Genomic DNA, 21,688 nt, shown 5'->3' with positions numbered 1-21,688 from the left:
GTTTTTTATTATTATCCTCATATGTCACGCAGGGGAGTGGGGTATGTTCGACTTTATTGATCCACCGCGGCACCTCGCGTTGAAGCCTGCCGACCGCGTGTTGGACGAAGGGGAACCGGACGTGCTAAAGGTGCATCTTGAGCAGTTTCTTCTGCCCGCTATACCGGCGGACCCCGCGGCGTACATTACTCCGTTGTCAAGTGTGGCGAGTACCGCCGTGTCGATGTCGGAGAAAAAACCTGCCCGAATAAAGCTTACCGGGAAGAAACATGCAGCAATCCATGGGAGTGTGCCCATAATGGAGGAAACGTCCAGTGTTGGGCGTGATGTTCCCTTGGTCGCCGACCTGACCAGTCCAAGTCGTGCCTCGAAGAAAAGAAAAACCTTTGTCGCGCCTACTCTAAGCGCCTTTGAAGCGGTACAGGCTGCTTGTGCTTTCTCACCAGGTATCTATTGCTAACTACCATTATAGCATACTAGCGTTCATGTTACTAACATCCTACTACGTTTATGGTGCAGGTACCTCTGTGGGAGTGTCATCTGGAGTTGTGATACCAACCCTTGTGCCGACCGTGGCGTTGTCGTGCCCTGGTACCAGTGTTAGTATGTCTACGGACCCGAAGTCCTTGGCCTCTGCTACTGCTGCTGTGAGCTGTGTCATGCCCCTCCCTATTCCTACATTATCAGTGGCTGTAACTGTTGATCCGCTATCTTCACTTCGGACAGGCGGTCTTGATACACCTGTAAATGACTCGCCCAGGGGCATTTTTGCTGATGTGGATAAAGATGCCGCTACCGTGTCGGCAGCGCAGGAGGTGACCAGCGTGGGTGGTGGCGAAACTCGGGGATCAAGCAGCGGTATTGCTGACGACGGTGTCCGTCTGATTGACGACCTATTTATACCAACTGTTCGTTGGGATCCCCATGCTCAAGATAGACGCTACCATCCTCAATGGAAAATCGCTGAATCGTCAAGGCTGATCTTCCCCCCTGTGGTTCAACACTGGGTCGAGCGGGCGTATCCTCCTGCCGAAGCGGCGTACGTTGAGGGTTTAAACAATGAAGATTTGATGAATTCCTCAATATCTGACTCTGTGAACCTACCACGAAGGTTGGTAGAGATCCGTCGCAGGTGGATGCATGATAACACCCAACTTCATCAGGCCCGAGCGACTATTCAAGAATTGAGGGACGACAAGCATCGCCTAGAAAGTCAACTTCAAACTGTGGGGTTAAGGGAGGCAAGATTCTTGTCGGAGAAAAACAAGGCTGAGGAAGATTTGCGGAGGGTGACTAACCATCTTGCTGAGGAACGGATCTTATGGGCCCGCGATATGGCGGAAAAAGATCGGGTTTTGGCTCAGGCTAAGAATGTACAGGAGGAGTTGGAACGTAAGGCTATAGCGGAGGCTCAGAAGGTGAGACTCGAGTTATCAGCCCAATTGGAAAAATTTCGTGTTGACACTGATTTTGTGTCTCAGGTTCAGGAGCGGTACCAAAGTTTGACAACTGAAGTAGAAGCTTCCCATACCAAGCTCCGGCTGATGCAATGAGAGCTGGGGGAGCGTGAAGGAAAAGTCAAGGAGTTGCAGGATCATTGTGACTCACTTGTCACTCAAAACAACAAACTTGCTGTATCGTCGTCCTCTAAGTTAAAAGAGGTGGAAAACGCTCTGGCACAATCCAATGCAGAAGTCGATGATTTGACCAGCCAGCTAGCGGCTATGCGGGGAGACAGGAATTGGTTGATAACTAATGGGCTTGTGGGAGCGTTTGAGTATCTGCGTGAATCGTCCCACTTTACTAGCCTGATTGACCGTCTCTCCGCAGCTGCTTACCAATCCGGGCATCATGATGGTGTATATAAGGGCTACATGGATTGTCAGCAGTTGGAGAGAGTGCCGCCGGATTTTCAAGCTGTCAAGGGTAAGTTGCAGACTGATATGGCGAGCGCCCTTGAGGCGGCGTATACCGAGCCGCTGCCTTGCTATGGCGATTTAATGGATAAAGTCAATGAGGATGGAATAGAATCGCTACGTCTGATGCTGGACCCCGTGGATGAATCTGAAGAAGAATGACTACTCCGTTTTTCTTTTTGTTGCTTGTTATGTACTCTTATTGCCTTGTTAATGACACTGTTTGAATTGGGTTTAGTGCCCATTTCTGTTTTGATTTGACAGCTAAATTAATGCAGATGTCATGATTTCTGACACCGCCGACTTGTAAAATATGGCTCTGTGACTTGTGATGATTGTTTTTCATTAATACATCCGACGTCACCACTGCCAAAACTTTTTAACTACTGCTATAAATTCACCTTTCGTTTCCTTTTTTGGTTGTGTGTTTATGATGGAAAGAAAACGATATAGACAAAGACTCTCCGAGATCTTCCGGGTTCTTGACGCTGCCGATGGCCTGCTAATGCTGCAACACCCGGTGACAAAATTGATGCTTAGGGGGAGAAGACCCATTCCCAATGCTGCTCCGGTTCGTGCCAACCAAGCCTGTCAGAGCATTGTTATTGAGGATCCTCAACCAGTGGATCCCGGAGTGCCGCAGCTATCAGCTGATGTGCTGTCTGGTCTAATTCCGGTGGACCCTGAACAGCGATACCGTCTAACGTACCAGCGCCATTCTGGTGGTCGGACGAGGAGGCAGCAGGTGGATGGCTCAGGTACGATGGCCCCGATGGTTGATGGTTCATCTGACCAGTTGTGGATGATGAGGTGGTGGTGCATACCCCTGCAGTGGTGATGGCGCCCAGCCTTCCTCAGTAGGTGTTTTGAACCTGTCTTATATTTTGGTTCCCCTATGTTTTGTTTTTAGGGATAGGGACAAGTACTTGGTTTTTTTTTTTTTTTTTTTTTTTTTTTTGAGATAGGTCATGTACATGTGATGATGCCTATCTGTTTTGGGGCGGTGTATGTATCTATTACCAAGATACCCGCCGTAAGCGCTTGTTATTGTTAACCCTATGACTTATATGAATGAAAAGTATTTCGTGTTTAAGGGTTTTGTTTGTGTTTTTATTGTTTGATGCGTTCATCGTGCGATGGTACTTTTGTAACAAATAAACTTAAATCTTTATTAAACTTGCATGAAGCAATAAAAGAAAAGCAGAAAAATCCCAACACGGGTTACAAATGTGAATTTGAGAAGATAGTTAACTCTTGCTGTTAGGAGCAAGGTTTTACAGGTAGCATTTCCTCAACTGGGCGATGTTCCAACTGCGCGGTACAGGCGTGCCATCTAGTCGGGATAGGCGATAGGCCCCTTTACCAAGATCTTTTTGAATGACATAGGGGCCTTCCCAGTTTGGACCCAGTTTTCCTGAAGGTTCCATTCGACTTGCTTCGTTGTCACGCATGACGTAATCACCTGCCTGGAAACTTAGCTTAGCTACCCGTTTGTTGTAATATTTTTCCAACGCTTTCTTGTATCGTGCCTCGCTGATGGCGGCCGCCTCACGCCTTTCTTCCAACAGATCTAAACCCTCTCTCAGCGATTGGTCGTTGTCATTGCCTATGCTGAGACGGCGTAATGATGGTAACCCTGCTTCAGCGGGTATCATTGCCTCCATTCCGTAGGTGAGGCTGAATGGGGTTTCGTTGTTGCTAGTTTTGGGCATTGTTCTATGTGCCCAAAGGACATGTGGCAATTCTTCCACCCACGAGCTTCCCTCGTGCCCCAGTCGCTTTTTGATGCCCTCCAGCAAACTCCTGTTCGTCCGCTCCACCTGTCCGTTACCCTGTGGGTGTGCTACCGACGTGAAAATCTGCTGGATGTGGAGATCGGTGCACCATTCCTGGAAAATTCTGTCCGTGAACTGTGTCCCATTGTCACTTACCAGGTAGAGCGGTAACCCGAACCTGCATACGATGTGCTCCCAGAGGAATTTTTTGGCATTTTCCGCCGTTATCTTGGCCAAAGGTTTTGCTTCTACCCATTTGGTGAAGTAATCAACCGCCACAATTAGGTATTTCAGCTTTCCGGGGGCCGGCGGGAAAGGTCCTACGATATCCACGGCCCATTTCTGGAAAGGCCACGCTGCTGTCACCGGTACCAGGCTGTTTTTGGGCCGTATCGTCTGAGGAGCAAACTTCTGGCAACTGCGGCATTTTCGCAGCTCCGTTACAGCGTCTTCGTGCATCCCGGGCCAGTAATATCCCGCACTATGGATTTTGGCAACCACTGCTCTAGGTCCGGCGTGTATGTCGCATATACCCGCGTGAATCTCGCTGAGGAGGTACTTTGCCTCTACTGGGGAAACGCATCGGAGCAACGGACCCAAGTAAGATTTTCGGTAGAGGACACCATCGTTGACTTCATATTGTAGCGCTTTCGTTTGTACCTTTTGTGCCTCGCCCTTGGCGGGAGGTAGTTCACCTGCTACGAGAATGCGTAGGATAGGAGTATACCAGCAAGGTTCTTCTATTGTGACAGCGGAGACACTTCGTGGTTCGATTGAGGGTGTCTGTAACGTTTCGACTTTGACTTCCTTTTCCATGCCTGAGGTGGCGAGTTTGCTTAGGGCGTCTGCTATTTGATTCTTCCCTCTGTGTACATGGTTGAGCGTGACCTTGTCGAAGGAATCCATGAGTTCTTTGGTTTTCGCCAGGTATTTCGCCATTGCCTCGTCTTTAGCTTCATACGTTTCGTTTACCTGATTGTTAACCAGCAGCGAGTCGACATATGCGTCTACTCTGGCCGCCCCCATGGATTTTGCCATTCGTAACCCTGCTAATAATGCCTCATATTCCGCTTCATTATTAGAACATTCAAATTCAAAACGTAGGGCGTACATTAGCCTGATTTGATCTGGACTTATCAGCATTAGGCCTGCACCGGACCCCTTTCCACTAGATGATCCGTCAGTGTATAGCTTCCAAGTCTGCCTTGTAGTGCTGGACTCTGGTGTATCTTGAATGACTGGGTCCGTAACGACTTCTCCTTCCGGTATCTCGGCTAAGAAATCAGCAATCACCTGCCCTTTAACCGCCGTTCGCTTCTGATACTCAATATCTAGAGCCCCCAGCTCGATGGCCCATTTAGCCAACCTGCCCGAAACCTCTGGCTTGTGCAGAACCTGCTGTAGCGGGTAGTTGGTTAAGATTTGTACACGGTGTGGCTGAAAGTACCTTCTTAATCGCCTCGTGGCGTGTACTAATGCTAAGACTAGCTTTTCCAGTGTAGGATAGCGCGTTTCAGGCCCCGCTAGCACCCGGCTTATGTAGTATATTGGTGTTTGTTTCCCCTCTCGTTCGACCATGAGCACGGCGCTCACCGCCGTGTGAGCTGCCGCTAAATACATCTTTAGTACTTCATTGGGTCTGGGCGCGGTCAGCGTAGGTAACCTTTCTATAAAACGCTTCATTTCCTGCAGAGCCTGTTCCGCTCCGCTGGTCCATTTGAAATTCTTCTTGTTGAGGCAATCTTTTAATGTTTTTATGAATGGCAATGACTTTTCGGCGTGCCTCGCTAAGAACCTGTTGATTGCTACCAGTCGTCCATTTAGGGCTTGAGCTTCTTTCAGCGTTCGGGGAGAAGGCATTCGCGATATGGCGGCTATTTTTTCTGGGTTAGCTTTAAAACCGTCTCGGGTGACGACTACCCCCAGGAACTTCCCCTCTTCCACCCCAAACGAACATTTTTTTGGATTTAATTTTATGTTGTATTCTCTGAGCCGCTGGAAAGTTTCCTCTATATCTGCCAACATCTGTTTTTCTTCGCTGCTTTTAACTACAAGGTCGTCTACATAGACTTCCAAATTTCGCCCGATCTGTGTTTCGAACACCTTGTCCATGAGCCTCTGATAGGTAGCTCCTGCGTTTCGTAGTCCGAAAGGCATCTTGGTATAACAGAAGATGCCAACGTCGGTATGAAACGCAGTTTTCTCTTCATCTTCCTTGGACATCTTAATTTGGTGGTACCCTTTATACGCGTCTAGGAAACACTTGAATCGATAGGGTACCAGGGAATCGACTTTTAAATCAATCTCGGGCAACGGGTACGCGTCTTTCGGGCACGCCTTGTTCAGGTCTTTGAAATCGATGCACATTCGCCATGTGCCGTCCGGTTTTTTCACCATGACCGGGTTAGACACCCAAGTATGGTACTGTGTTTCCCTGAGAATTCAGCTTCCACTAACTTGCGTACTTCTTTAACGACCGCTGCCCGGCGGTTCGGGGCCATGCTGCGCTTACCCTGAGCGACTGGCTTAACGCCTGGTAGTGTGGCGAGCTTGTGTTCCGCTTTGTCACGGGGGACTCCCGTCATATCGGAGTGCTCGAAAGCGAAAATGTCCGCGTTTCTTTTTAGCAATTGCTTCAAATCGCTCTTAACTTCTGGGGACAGAGTGTCCCCAATTGTGACCATTTGGTCCGGGTGGCGCGTGCTCAATACCCACCTTTCTGGTCCTGTGGCCCCGGTGGGCCCTTGGCGACATCGTTTAGTATTCAATACTTCTCCGATTTTATCGCGAAATACGGTAGCGATACCTTGCGGTGTTGGGAACTTCATAAAACCTCTTGCCGTGGAGACTATGGCGTCTAACTTTCCCAGGGTGAGTCTTCCGATAATCACATTGTGGTATGACTCAGCGCGGACCACAAAGAAAGTTAGTAGTATGGTTCTTTCTTTGGGTGTTTGCCTGAAAGTTACCGGGAAAGTGATTTGACCAATAGGATCGACCTTTTCCCCTGTGAAACCTTTGATAGGGGCGTGTACTGATTCGAGCAGCTTCCTATCTTCTGATTGCATTCTGTTAAAGCAATGTTCATAGATGATATCTTCTGAGCTTCCGGTGTCGACTAGGATTCGCCTCATGCGGTAGTCTCCTACTGCCGCGGAGATGATCAGGGCGTCTGTGGTGAGGTGCAAATCCTCCATTCGTGGTTCTATAGTCATTGTTGCCAACATCCAAGGCTCGAGTGTGGAGAAACTCCGCTTCGCCCCCTTCCTATGTCAGCACGAACCATGTTCAATTCGCGCGGCCTTTTGCCTACCGCCTTGTCGCTCTCCTCCTTGACCACAGGCGGGCCTTGCTTGATATCTCGCACTAGGTGTGCCAATTTACCCGACTTCACGAAATATTCGATCTGTTTCTTAAGCTGAAAGCAGTCGTTGGTATCGTGCCCGCTTCCCTTGTGGTACTCACAGTATTTACTCGTGTCTTTGTTCGGATTATCTTTCAGCGGCTTTGGTGGATTAAGCCTGAGGTTTTCTGAGGCAAGAATTTCAGCCAGGGTCTTGCTTAAGTTGGGATATTCAGATCGAGGTTTTGACGTCTCGTTCTTTGAATAGGAGCTTCGGTGTCTGTCGTATCGCGAGTCCTTGTCGTTTCTCTGATATCGGTCTCCCCTATGTTTGCTTTTAGACCCTCGGTGATCTTTTTCCTCCTGACTTTTTAGGGCTTCTTTCTTTCTGTTGGCTGCGTGGCTGGCCGCTACCGCCTTTTCCTGTATAACATATACCTTGGCTATTCGCAATATTTCATCTATGGTTGGGGGTACCCCATCCCTTCCATGCAGTGTTCTCAGTAGCTCGTCATCATTAACCCCTTGGAGGAATGCTCCGCATGCCAGATCGTTGGTGACGCCTGGTATCGCCAGGCTTTCTTTGTTGAACCTGATGATAAAGTTTTCTACCGTCTCATTGTCTCGACGTCGAATATGAAGGAGTTCGTTCCTATCTTTCGTGTGTCGGCGCTGCTGACTAAACTGTAGGATAAACTTTGATTCCAAATCTTCAAAACTGTCTATCTCACCTGTGGGCAGGCTGTCCCACCATACTCGTGCCGCTCCCACTAGGGTTTGTACGAACATTTTACACCATAGGGGCATGGGCCAGCAGGCCACTTCACCCACGCTCTTGAATAAATTGAGATGGTCATCCGGGTCGGTGAGGCCATCGTACTTGCCGACCGTTTGGGGCATTTTAGGTTTTTCCTTGATAGGAGCTTCGGCGATCCTACGAGTGAATTTGGATCGGAACGTCGCGTCTACCGGCTTGTATGGTTTGGTTAATTCGTCTTCTTCCACATTCACGGGTTGTGCAGGTGGAACGTTCGCACCCGGGGCAGGTCCTGCCACCAGACTGGAGTTTTCCAAAGGGGTCACCCGGGGTCTGACCGCGTTTTCTCTGTCGTGCACAGGTTCAGTTGGCGCTTGGGTATACATTGGTTGTGGAGTTGGAAAATTCCACCATGGCGGCATGTAAGCCGCGTAAGGCGATTGAGAGCTTCCTTGCGCTGTTCCCTGAAACGGATACGCTGTTCCCCCGTATGAGGGTAAATACCCGAATGGGGGCGCATAGCAATACCCCGGGAAATACATCTGATTTCCTGGTGTGACAGGGGCATTCATTACCCCCGTTGGCATGATAACCGGCTGATGAGGTGGTGTAGATAATGCCGCCGTAAGCGCGGCTGAGTATAGCGGCGGCATTGGGTTAGAAACCAACGGCTGGTAGTATTGAGGCGTACTGGTTTCTGATACTAAGATACTGGGGCTCGCCGAGGTGATAACAGGAGTGGAGTAGAGGCGTGAAGCCTGTGAAAAAACAGTTGTTCCCGGGGCGAATGTGTTACCGCCAGTCCCTTCCAACCTCCTTGGTGGTGTTTGTGAGGGCATATAGAGGAAAGGGCTTGTAACCACAGTCTGGGAAGAGACGGTGGTGATATTGTCAAAACCTGGAGGTGGCCCTTCCGCCTCGAACTCTGGATCTAACGACCTCGTGACGGCCGGGGAAGACTGTGGAACGGTATTAGTTCCCGCCCCTAGCGCCAAATTATTATTTGCCAACGTCTGACCAGCCATGTTCTGGTCACTTGCCATGAAGTTCTTGTCGCTAAATAGGTCCCACGGATGGCGCCAATGAAGAAACACTGACCTAAACAGCACCTACGGCTTCAATGATTAGTGACTCGAACGCTTGGCTGCAAAACAGAAACACCGTTAGGACTCGTTACAGGAATGGGGTTATTCCTGTAACCACCCTCCGGCGTGAGAATAAGTATTGGATTATAAGAAAAGTTTCTGGAGAAGAAGATGTATGAGAACAAGATAATCATACCTTATACGTTTGTCTCTATATATAGGTTTTCCATTAGGGTTTCCTTTATCCCAGGATGTATTCCGATAAATTAGAGATTTACACGATCTTCCCGAAAAGTTGGAGATTTAGTTGTGCACCTTCCATGTAGATATGGAAGGTTCTAGAATAAACGTTTGTATTTATATAAATATAAAAGGTTGTAACCGGGTCGGGTTGACCGATGTGGGTCACACCTCGTCAGACACGATCTGTTGTTTTGAGTTACTTTGTATCATATCTTATTACTGACTATGTTTCTGTTAATTGTGTATGTTGATGGTTTTGTTAAAGTTTCCATTGTTATTACTGTTATCGTTGTTATTTCGAGCCTATTATTTCATACTAAGCATTTTCATTCCGTAAACCTTTTTCCCCACACAGGTTCACAAGTTACTTTGGACGGGATGGAAAGAGTGGAATAAAACTCTAGGGTGTTATCTGAAGATGCTTAGTCATGCTTTAGGATTAATCTAATAATGTTATATGTTAGCTTTGAAACTCTAAATAATTTGTGTTTGACCTTGAGGTTGATCTAACTTATGTCATGTATTTCCGACTTTAAAACTTAATGAAAGTATGTCTTATGTCTCTAAATACCTCTGATATTATGACACGCCAACCCTATACGGGTTGGGGTGTTACACTCCCGCTTCAACAACCTTCTTCGACCGACAAGAAAACACAAGTACTTGTTTTTTCCGTTTTCTTTCTCATGCCAAATGAGACTGGATCCAATGTTGCCTACTTTTGTCGAATCCTCTCTTCTTCTTCATAGCAACGTGCGGGTCCTAAAACCTCATTTTTATCTAAAATACAACTCTATAAATAAAACTTACTAGTTAACTCATTTGACTATTAGACCATGACAAGATTAGTCCAATAGATAGGTGTAAATGGGTTAATAGGTAACATGTTTAATAGGTAACTAGGAGTGTATTGCAATCTCATGATTTAGCAAAAAAAAAAAAAAAAGTGACACTGTTATAACCTACTTTGAAATGAAAATTGTTACAATTTATATCCACTGGAATGGAATGGAATTTGAAATTTGGAAGAAGCTGCAAATTGAAAACGAAGGGACGAAGACATTCCTTGTAATTTTGATAATGAAGACATTCCTTATCTATCTACTGTAATAAAAGAAACCTGTTTTGGGACACTTGTCATTCTCTTATTTAATTGATTAAAATTATTGATAATAAAAATTTGTATTAGAATATATAAGAAAATAAAAAGATAATTAATAATATGAAGGTGTAGGATAGAAAAACTAAAATATCTTCAGGGATAAATTATCAAATGAAAAAGATATTGTTTCCAAATAAACGTTATAACGTTGGATAAAATCTGTTTTATATAGCTTTAGTTTTTATTTTTTTCGTTACTAAACTCTATATCAAAGCTTTTATTCAAGTCTCTAAATAATAAGTTCAAAAGTATATTAGTTAAAGTAAAAAAATATTTAATGTGATTGAATGGTTTAAATAAAAAAAATACAATATGCCATTAATAAAAAAGGTGGCATTAAAAACATATTTTGAGTACTTAATATGTTAACATATCTATCTATCTACTATAATAAAAGAAATCAAATTTTGAACACGTGTCATTCATTGAAGTTTTACTCAAATCTATATTTATCTTATATTAACTAAATAAAAAATAAATTAATATTAAATTTTATCATACTTTAATAAAATATTATCCTCAAATCTAAATTGTTAATCTATCTACTATAATAAAAGAAACATGTTTTGGGACACACTTGTCATTCTTTCATTTAATTGATTAAAATTATTGATAATAAAAATTTATATTATAATCTTACTAAATAATAAAAGAAACCACTTTAGAGACACTTGTCATCATATTAGGCCATCTCTTATAGATAATTATTATTTTAATTTAATTTTCTTCTAATTAATAATAGATAACCTCCTACTAAATATTTTTTAAATTAATATCTTATATTATAAATAACCCTCCTACTAAATATTATTAGTTTAATATCTGATGGATAATTATTATTAAGTTTAATCTCCTTCTCATTTATAATATTATTTACTTGAATTAATTATATTTGAACGTTTTGTTTAGTTTGGTATCAAATAAATTTTACGAAACTTAAAATAAAATTAACTAATATTATTTATCATTTATACATTTACGGAGTTTTAAATAAAGGGTTAAATTTATTTAGACTTCGTTAACAAATTTGCAACAACAGAATAATTTATTATTATCACGAAAACCAAACTTTGTATTAATATATTAAATATTTTTATTTTCACTATACAAAATTACATTTACTCGACCAGTGACACATGAGGTTTTTTAAGATATAACTTTTTAATATTTGATATATAAAATTAGATTTATTCAATTCGTACAATACACGGAGGTTTTTAAGGATATATATTTTTTTATTATTTAGTACAGAAAATTACATTTATTCAAACCGTGTAATGCGCATATTTTTAAAGATGTGATTTTTTTATTGTTTGGTATATAAAATTACATGTATTATTTTATTATTTGGTAAACAATATTACATTTATTCAACCCGTGTAATACACGTGGTTTTAAAGATAAAACTTTTTTATTTGGTATATAAAACTACATTTATTCAACCCGTACAATATGGTTCTTATAGATATAACTTTTTATTATTTAATATATAAAATTATATTTATTCAATGCGTACAATAAATGAGGTTTTAAAGATATATTATTTTATTATTTAGTATATAAAATTTATTTATTTAACCCCGTGTAATACACGGGGTTATAACCTAGTTTATATTAATAAACTGAATTCACAAGCAATCAAGCATTGTTTTTGTATAAAACAAGGACAAATATATGCTCTACCAATTATTTGAATTTAGAAAGAGTTATTGCTTTTGAATTTTTGGATTACGATTTTGATTCGCGTTTCTTGACATTCAAGGCATAAGATTTATTAAATAATATTAACCCAAATAAATTAACAATTATAAGATTTATGTTGAAATAAATAATATTAATGAACACAAACTTTTTTTTAATGGCAAACAAACTTAATTAAATGGGATCACAGCTCAATCCACTTAGTCTGGAGGGTGTGGAGGCGTCACCCCTGTCACCTCACCTTCTATAGCGCTAGTGGGGCTCCATCACCCATACCACCATCTTTAGGGGGGGGGGGGGGGTGCCATGGTGATTTCGCCAAGATGTTAACGAGAGAAAGGGGCGCTATAAGGGGAAGAAAAGGCGGCTGAGCTAGGTTAAAGGGGGCGCTATAGTGTAAAGGGGGCTTTATCCCACACTCTGCAAGTTAAAGGGAGAGGCCTTAAAGCCCCTGTATGACGTGGCGTTGATAAAACCCCTCCCGCACCCTCCAGCCTTATTATATAGGTTGTCAATGCAAACACATCCCATTTTTAAACAGGTTGCATTGGCCCGCCCAAAACCTTATTGTTTGCATGTCATATTCAGATTGTATCCGTATGACCGTATCCGTATTTTATGCCATAGACATTAAAATCACCAACAAAAAATTTAAATAATAACATACAAATGTATATGCATTGATGCATGAGTATGCAACTGATTTCCAAAGTCACAGAAAACCAATGTTTTAGAAACCGGTTTTTAAATCAAACCGGATTAGGCTAAAAAATGGTCCAACCGGTTGAACCAGGTTATACCGAGCGGTTCAACCGGGTTGACTAGCTCACTCTATAATTTCATAAATTACAACATCAATTCAAAAGTTAATCCAAAAATGCAATGATTACATATTAAAAGATGATCCAAAAGAAAATCCATAATAAAAATAATCCAAAAGATAATCGAAAATCATTCAATTTTCCAACAAGCTCTTTTAAATGAAAGCGTACGAAATGTTTAAGCCATTTGAGTGTTGAATACATCAACTATTTTCGTTTCATACAATATTAAATAAGAACTTTTAGTTACGAATAATCAGAGTTGTCAAAAGCGAGCGCTTTTGGCGCCTAGGCGCTTTTTCTGGGCGACTCGCATTAAATGCGCTTATGGTTCCTAGGTAATTATAGCGCAGACATTTCATCCCATGCGTATTTATTGTTTTACTAGGCTATCACCCGGGAACATCCCGGGTTAGGAAAAATTAATTTACAATAAACAAAAGTACATAAATAACACTTTGAACCTCTAAAGTATCCTCTCCCTTCTCCACCACAAATTTTTAGTTCGGTTTCATAAGTATCCCAACTTTGCCTCCATATGTATTCAAAGTTTACATGTAAAGCTAATTCCCTTTGAATTCATAATGAGATCTCTGTATAAAAATGTTTTCGAAACTCATACATCAAAAAAGACACGCCATGGTGGATGAATAGCCGAAGGGGCCAATTGTCCATAAATTTTTGGATTGCACAAATTGTTTAATTCAACAACATATTTCCCCTCATCATTTGAAGCAAAGAAGTTAAAAAATCATACAATAAGGAAAACAAACTTCAAAGACTCCAATGACCACATGCATGATCAAATAACATTGGCACTAATACTAAACTAAAGCATACAATTTGCTTTGCTTCTTAATAAGATTACATTATATTACATGATATGGTTATTTAAAAGCCCACTTTGTTAATAGTATAGCGTTAACTTTTCTTAATTGAATCACTAAGCTTTTTTATATTATAATTTGGCCACAAATTTTTTTCCATAAACTGGTATATTTTGAAACTTTACATTTATTCCTACACTTTATTTATACGTAATATAACACCCAGAGACATGGCTGCGCTGCGCAACATCCATGCCATGCAGCGTTTGTGGCAGCCGCATTGCATGTGTTTATCAAGTTGTGAATAACAATCAAATAAATGTTAGGGCCTGTTAAGCAAATGGCCAAGGTTAAATTATTATAATGGTTTAAATTATAACATGTATCATTCATTAAAACACCTATATACATAACATAATCTAAACCCGAAAAAGTAAATGATAAATTACATATTTGCACCTAATGATACAGCCCAAGTAACATCCATGAAAAGGACAAACAGGTATACAAGATGAAAAGGACAAACATTTACACAAGATATGGTGATATAGCATCAATTATATGTTCTCATGAGTCGCTCCAACTATCATTGTCATCTTCATCATCATCACTTCCACCAAATACCTGACGAATTACATTTGCTTTTTCTAAAATGGCAGCTACCCTCAAGTTCGTCATGGGGCCCCGAATAACAATGGGCCTGCTTTTGATAGTTGGCTTCAAGTTGGAGGACTGCCCAAACACAAGTGTTATTCAGTCAATTATTTATAATAATTTTGATACGGGTCAAAATAGACCAGGGTGTATCGATACGAAACATTTTAGTCCAAAAACAAATATATATTTTTCCAGGTAACTACGATATGGGTCAAAACAAATATCTATTTTTTCCTAATAAAATGTAAAAATTATGTAAAATAGAAAACAACATGAAGCAACTTAAATTTGTACCTTGGCCCGGATCTGTTCAAGAAAAGTGTGTCTTTCCTCTTCCTTTGGGAAGAGAGGCGTTGCTCGTTCTGGGACCTTCCTCAACTGCATCACACCTTCAACCCAGACCCAGTTTTCCGCGTATCAAATAAACATGAATACGTATTCTAAATGTGGTTTTAAAAATCAAGAGGTGCACTGAGGCAATATGGTTCTTTAAGCCGAGGGGCAAGGCGAAGGCATCATGTACGCAAGGCGCAATATTCTTGTATAGCTATTCTTATAATTCTCATATGTTTCTAACTTTCTATCATCATGTGCCCAAAATTTAAATATAAAAATAACCTCTACATTATTAGCGGGTATTATATATAAACTTGCGGATATATATAATATCCGCTAATATACATATGATTTGATATATATAACCTCTATAAGCTATTTGTACAACCTCCTGATGCACAAAATCTGCATATGTACAAAGATGCGCTTTTTTAAAATCAAGATATAAAATGAAAAACATGAAGAACTAAAGTAGTACGACAACATTGAATTACCTTGACTTTGTCATAAGGAGCAACTGCATCAATGGGCGGAGTATGAGCTCGTTGAACTTTCATTGACTGTATACCGTTTCGCAGATCATCATCACCTGAAGGAAGTGAAGATGTGCTTGATAACCTATTCATATCTGGTCCAGAAGTCGAAACATTTTGAGATTCCACACTATCAGTTTGAATATAATATGTTACCACCTGCAAAACAATACATTTTAAGCAAATATCAATTAATAAGATCTTTTGATTACTGAAAAGCATCCTCTGACCAATCAAAGAGAGATCAATAAACAGCATACCTTATCAACGAATTTACCCAAATGGGTTAAAATCAGTTTGAATAGAATATGTTACCACCTACAAAACGAAGTTAAGGAAATGAATCAATAGCTTCAAGGAAATAGATAAACAAACCTTCCAAACAGTCTCTGAGATAGCGACTGCTACATAAGTAGGCCAAACAACAATTGCGATTGAATTCAAGAAGGCAGTGAATGGTGCAGCGCAAAGAGCTATAGTAATCCCGGCTACTGTAAGAGTCCAACCCTGAATTTAAATAGAAAGATGTGAATACAACAGTTGGAAAGTATCATTTACGGGTCGGTTTTTGTGTAAAACTAAAACTAAACCGAAAAGTTTGGATTTTTTGGATTCCAATCCGTTCGGTTTCAGTTAACTTAGTTTTTGGAGAGAGTTTGGTTCGGTTTTGATTAGTCGAAATGTGCACATTTCCAATTTACCAGATAAACTACTTAAAGCTAGCATTATAAAAAAATATAAAAAATTAAATGATTGTGTTAAAAAGTACCGCTTTGGTTTGGACCAAAAGAATTACGAATAAAATGAGCTCGTTTTAGAAAAAAAGGTATAATAATAGGTTTTAGAAAAGGTATAAAAGTGGTTTATCCCACTTTATATGTTTTTGTATGGCGGCTAGTGGTGATCGATAGGTAGAGGTGACAGCAGGTCAGCAAGGGTGCAGGTAACTGTGATGGAAGTTGTGGCGGCTTAGAGCCTTAGACAAGTAGGTGGTGGCAGTGGGTGGTGCTGGCCCATTTGGGCCCATTCTAAGTAAAAGTGATCCATGTTGATCTATTGTATAATTTGAATAGACCCAAATCAACATATTTACTAAACAAAAGTTATCTAAGTCAACCCATCTTTCTAAAGAACGGGTCATGATTAGCACCTGACCTGACACATTTTGAACCGTACATAAAAATTACTATTTTCGCCCAAACCCAATCTATCTCTTTTACCACCTCTTGAGTCTAAAAATAGTATCAAATTACCTACAACAAAATATTATAGCCACCCAAATACCATAAAAACTACCATAAAAAGTTTTGAGATTACCTTTATATGAGCATCTCATTCTTGACATCACTTATAACTGTAGGCTCATAAAAATTAAACCCTAGGTTATTCCTCTTACCACCTACAACTTTTGCTCCCTGAATCAAACAATATTTTAATATTTAAAAGAACAAAAAGTAACCAAAAAAATGTTTAGGGTATTAACCTGACCCGTTACCCAACTCGCCCAACTCCGCCATCCTTAGGCAAGAATGATATAAATACCCCTGAGCACAAATGGTGGTTTGTAGAACTCTTGCCCTTTATTTTGACATGAAACAAAATCCAAATTTAAGGACCTTGCAGCAAGACATGCAGCTCCAACAGCAGTCTGGTGGGGCTTGAACTGTAGCGAAATGAAACCTACAAAAGAAGAATCAAGTTTAAAAAAGTAACATGGAATGAAAAGAGCGAAAAATATTATTAACAATCATCTAAAAATCTAAAAATGAAACATATATTATAATCTTGCGTATCGGGTATGAAAAGCCCATATGAACTTACCTTGCAAGTAAAGAATTTACAAAAAGTTATAAAAGAAAATATACGATTATTATTTTTTAAATTCATATAGTCCCAAAATTCTCCTTACCATGTTCTTGTGCAATTTCATTCCTATCGAGCAGTATTTCTTCGGTTTTATCAGTTGTACAACCATAGACCGGTGCTCTCGGCTATGAATTAGAGTATTATACTGCACCACCATAATTATATTTGCAAACGACTCACCATTAAAAAATTAATTTAAGGAAATTTCACATCATGATCATATAAAATAATATTGTACCAACAATACACTCTCTCCGGTACAAACCAAAGGCATCATCTCCTCCACCATGACCGCCTCCTCCGTTTCCTCTCGCAAGGTCAATTTTATCTCCAAACACTTCAATTTCGATCTCAATTGATCGTATATGCATATTAACTATATCTATTTTTCTCCCAATGGTTAGGTTTTAAGCAAAATTGCCACCAATAGACTTCAAAATGAGCTCAGGAAAGAAAAAAGGACGCATGTACACCACATAAATCAATGTATGCCTTCTTTTATCTTTGATAAATGAATACCATACCACGTAAGCCAACCCGTTCAACAGCGAATTCAATATATGTTTCATCTTTATTGTATTAAATAAGAAATTATTAAAAGTATAAACGGGTACGATTAATTAGTTGAAATTGAACATACCGGTTCTGTTTAGCAGCATTTCTCCACCACTTAATAGCCAATGGAAGTGATGAAAACGCCATGCTGTTTTCAAAACATTTAACAGTTGTTTCACTATAATCTTTTCCCTCAATAGAAGCCAATTCATTGTTGTTGGTATTCCCTGAGAATCATCATCACCAAAACTTTCAATGTTTTCTTATGAATTATTAGTGTCAACTTTAAACTTTAAGACACTTTGAACCATTAAACCTACAGTTTTAATTTAATTTTACTTGATCGTGTACATACACTCAGCAGTCTTTGGCCCATTTTCCGTATCAAAAGTTCAAAATGTTACAAAGAATATAATAAAAAAGACATATAATTAAAGCAAAGAGAAAGATATACCTCAGCTAGCATTTAAGAAAGAATAGCCATGAGTATCATGATCGCAACTTCTCCATCCGTTGATTGCCTAGAATCCAATAGACCAAAGAAGTGTTAGTGTCATCAATAATGTCTACGTTTGAACACGCTAGGAGGCTTTTGACGTTTGAACCTTTTTAACCCATTTTATTTTCAGCATAATTTCCAGATTTTACTTGTTTGACCCATTCTCAAGGAAACTAAATAACCAAGTTAAGATGTCAAGACACTCTGATAATATATTAAACGCAAAAAATTACCATCTCATTCTATTTATTCATCAACGTATAAAAGAACTTTATACCTTCCAAAAAATAACTTCTTTATTATATATGCACTTAGTAGCCCAGCAGCGTATAATTAAAAGTGTTAAAAAGGCAACGAAACACAACCTGATTATTTTTGTATCAGTTTCAAGTAGTGTTTCAGGTAGCTTTATGGAAACTTACGATAAAAAAGATGGATAATCCTCTCAAAGATGACACCTTTTAGTACCTCAGCAGCTTTGACTAATATGAGGGCTACTCCAGGTGCTCCATGACACCAATACAAAAGGTCATCACTCTTCCTCTCTTCATCACGCGAGTAATTCCCACTCGAGAAGCGATTGTTGATCATGTATTTAAAAGTGTTCTTCACATTTGCATCTGCATGAGCATTGTGTTTAAGATTAAAATGCATGAGAACGGGCATAACCTCAGCTAACCCATGCGCGACACCCCAATATCGTTTACCATTTTACCGAACATCAAAGAGCACTTTTCCTTTTCACCTAATTTCCTTCAATTTTTTATTGACACTTTCATAATATGAATAAACCGAAAAAAAAACATAAACAATAGCCCTGCCCCTAGCAGACTATTTATAATAACTCCAATCCTAACCCAATTAGGAGTACGACACATTAAAATAAATAAACCATACTTATCCTAACTTATTTGAAATTCAATGGTAAACAAAACATGACTTTTTCGTATTGAAACAATCTTGGCACTTGACGTCCCAAAGGTTGTTTGAGCTATGAGATAACCGGAAACAATTCAGCAAAGTAGATGTTTAGATCTTTGATCTGGGTCTTGTACTGTTTGTTTTGTTTTTTTTTTTTTTTTGGTTGTTGTATCCTTTCATTTTGTATGGGATGCCCCATAGTTTCTTGCTAAGGATGGATTTTTGAGTGGCAATAAAGATTCGTTTTCACGGTTAAAAAGAGCCTTTATCTAAGACCTGATTTTCATCTAGTTATATTCTTAAACTTCATACATGCTCAGTTCCGAATTTCCAATGAATAAGTCACATGAGTTCAAAATTAGTCAATAAACTTTAATAAACATTCACCAATAAAAATCAAACATTAAAAAGGAAATGAGTAGGGAATAAGTGTAAACATGAGAAATTGAATAGCAATTTGATGAGCGAAAGGGTGGAACATGAAATTGGTGGCATGAAGGAACATGACAGATCCTGTGCAACCTAGAATGAACAACGAAACCACTGCCAATGATGTACTATCGTGATTACAGAGGAAATAATAAAGAAAAATCAAGAATCGCAACAATCATGTACCAAAATAGCCCTTAGTGTGATAGAACCAAATATATTTCAGATCAAGCAAATTTAACAGAGGGTATAAAGGTCTTTTTTGACGATTTATTTCATGGTTTATTAACAAAACTAACTTTTTCAGCAAAATTGTTTTATATTATTTTCCTGGTGCTTCCTTACTGATTTGTTAAGAGATAATACATCAAAACCATCTGTCAAAAAATAAATTCGATTGTAAACTTCGACAGAAAAACTGATAATGTTATATGAATCAAATACACCTCAAGTAAAAGGAAAACAATACACACACGAAAAATCAATTTCACAGCAAACCCGCCTAATTTTCGTGGGTCAGAGTTGTTTACCACCTCAACAACCTACGAAGCAAATCCAACCTTATTTGATTTTAAGTTCTTCTTTGAAAGAAATTTTGTATAAACAATTCGTCTACATCTTCACGTTTGTTGTTTTAACTCTAGTCTAAACATAACCTAACATCAATTAAACCAAGATTTTTGAAGGTGAAGATGAAAATTACAAAATCAAACGTTCGTAACTACAAATTGGAACCATAAACTTACTTGAAGACAATCTTTTGAAGATAGGTTTGTGGTGGCGATGATTGAAGAAGAGGAATAATTAGCCAAGCAATAATGTTACCTTAAATCACAAGATATGATCAAGCTAAGAACCTGCTACGAAAAACGAAACTGTGAAAACTGACTCTTTCAAACCAAGTTTTCTAGACCCAAAAACTAAACAGCCGACACCAATGCAAAAAAGCAATGACAGAATGTGAGATATTCAAGAATTCAAATGAAACAACATCATAAACACCTGTGGTAATCAGATTTACAGATTCTTCAACCACATCCTACCTAAACCATTTATCAATCGCATCACCAAAACACCTTTAATAATCAGGTTTATAGATTCCATGCAAAACAACATCACCATACAGAACCTAACGGATGACGAATGTGACATATTCATGAATTCAATTAGTAAAAAGACTAATCAGACTTTAATTGACAAAGACATGAGGGTAGACATCAAACCTGATTGTTAATCGAAGAACACCTTCATCCTTCCATGTACCATCGTACCGTCGATTGTGCCAGTTCTACAATTATGTAAAAATCATGTCAGCAAGCATGTCAATATTTTAAAGAACTTTCATCAATAATTTTTCTAGTTATGTAATTTTTGTCATTATACTTATCAAGTCCTTAACATCAAGAGCTCACCAAGTCTTCTATATATTTCATCTACGTTTGCATTTCTTTCAACAATATCAAGTACCTAATTTCATATCTTAAACAATCCCACAAAAAAAAATGGCAACTGTATAACATAATATTCACATTTTAATACAATCTAATATAAAGGAACCTGAACTGATTAATTGACGTCATCTGAAACCCTAACAACGAAATCCATATTCAAAAGTGATAATTCTGTTCAATAAAATCGATTATCAACAATGTTTATTGTCGTATCGTCTTAAAACGAAACCCTAAGCTACAATTCATACAGCCAATTGTTTGTTTACAATCAAAAGTTAGAAACCATTTAGTTACAAACTTACAGTGTAAGCTTCATGGATTCAATTAGCCCACTATTCTACCAATTAGCTCCTTGTCGATTTGGCATGACTGAAACATTTTCCAATTTTTCTTCGATCCAAGAGTAAAACGGATAGAGTACATGCAGGAGGCGATTAGAAATTAGGGTTTGATTGAAAAAAGAAGAAAAACTCACATTTAGGAAACATGAAGGGGAAGATACAATCTAGGGTTTGAGAGCAAGAAGAATCGAATGAAGGTATAAAATCCATATCAAATACAAAATCAACATACCTGGAAGAACTAAGATGTGAGAGAAAATCAACGGGTCGGATAAACGTTCAAACAAATGCTGAATCTGGAAAAAATAAATGAAGAAACATTGATATCTAAAATCAATGAAATCTTAAAAATCAAAATGAAAATGAAGTGTTAGAATAACAATTAATGAAGAAAGAAGAAGCACCTGTGTTGATATCTAGGGTTTGTAAAACGTGGCGGTGACAGTCAAAAAACCAAGATTGAGATCGTG

The 21,688-nt window shown here is 39.3% G+C and overlaps 2 protein-coding genes across 5 annotated transcripts; both read right to left on the bottom strand.

Moving 5' to 3' along the window:
* Positions 1-3,190: 3,190 nt before the first annotated feature.
* LOC110888911 (protein NYNRIN-like) lies at positions 3,191-6,058 on the bottom strand. The gene has a single exon (XM_022136407.1). It carries the CDS (start codon positions 6,056-6,058, stop codon positions 3,191-3,193), a length of 2,868 nt encoding a protein of 955 aa, XP_021992099.1.
* Positions 6,059-13,979: 7,921 nt separating this feature from the next.
* On the bottom strand, positions 13,980-18,232 carry LOC110891296 (protein SCAR2-like). 4 transcript variants are annotated; one of them, XR_004873279.1, is made up of 11 exons: positions 18,183-18,232; positions 18,032-18,098; positions 17,663-17,804; positions 17,066-17,167; positions 16,773-16,836; positions 16,474-16,571; positions 15,417-15,663; positions 15,118-15,315; positions 15,012-15,028; positions 14,582-14,676; positions 13,980-14,362 (listed from the first exon to the last, which is right to left on the bottom strand). XR_004873279.1 is itself a non-coding variant. In XM_035980335.1 (6 exons), the coding sequence occupies exons 4-6, from the start codon at positions 15,412-15,414 to the stop codon at positions 14,198-14,200; spliced, it is 546 nt and encodes a 181-aa protein (XP_035836228.1). In that variant the 5' UTR covers positions 15,415-15,663; positions 16,474-16,571; positions 16,773-16,836; positions 17,066-17,222; the 3' UTR covers positions 13,980-14,197. The 4 variants fall into 4 exon arrangements, 2 of the variants coding, with proteins under 2 accessions (XP_035836228.1, XP_035836229.1); XR_002565215.2 differs by lacking the exon at positions 15,012-15,028; XM_035980335.1 differs by lacking the exons at positions 15,012-15,028; positions 17,663-17,804; positions 18,032-18,098; positions 18,183-18,232 and having other exon boundaries at positions 14,582-14,665; positions 15,118-15,663; positions 17,066-17,222.
* Positions 18,233-21,688: the final 3,456 nt, after the last annotated feature.

The sequence above is a fragment of the Helianthus annuus genome, chromosome 11 (assembly GCF_002127325.2).
Source record: "Helianthus annuus cultivar XRQ/B chromosome 11, HanXRQr2.0-SUNRISE, whole genome shotgun sequence".
NCBI lineage: Eukaryota > Viridiplantae > Streptophyta > Magnoliopsida > Asterales > Asteraceae > Helianthus > Helianthus annuus.
The sequence above is the reverse complement of the archived record's forward strand: the minus strand, read 5'-3'. Positions and strand labels throughout refer to the sequence as shown.

What these genes read in the sequence shown, in the direction of transcription:
- LOC110888911 (XM_022136407.1), bottom strand. Translation starts at nt 6,058, where the DNA reads ATGTGCATCGATTTCAAAGACCTGAACAAGGCGTGCCCGAAAGACGCG.
- LOC110891296 (XM_035980335.1), bottom strand. Translation starts at nt 15,414, where the DNA reads ATGCTGTTTATTGATCTCTCTTTGATTGGTCAGAGGATGCTTTTCAGT. An exon ending in CTCCTTATGACAAAGTCAAG is followed by an intron (nt 14,666 to 15,117) that starts GTAATTCAATGT and finishes GGTGTGATGCAG; the next exon opens with TTGAGGAAGGTCCCAGAACG. An exon ending in TTGAACAGATCCGGGCCAAG is followed by an intron (nt 14,363 to 14,581) that starts GTACAAATTTAA and finishes GTGTTTGGGCAG; the next exon opens with TCCTCCAACTTGAAGCCAAC.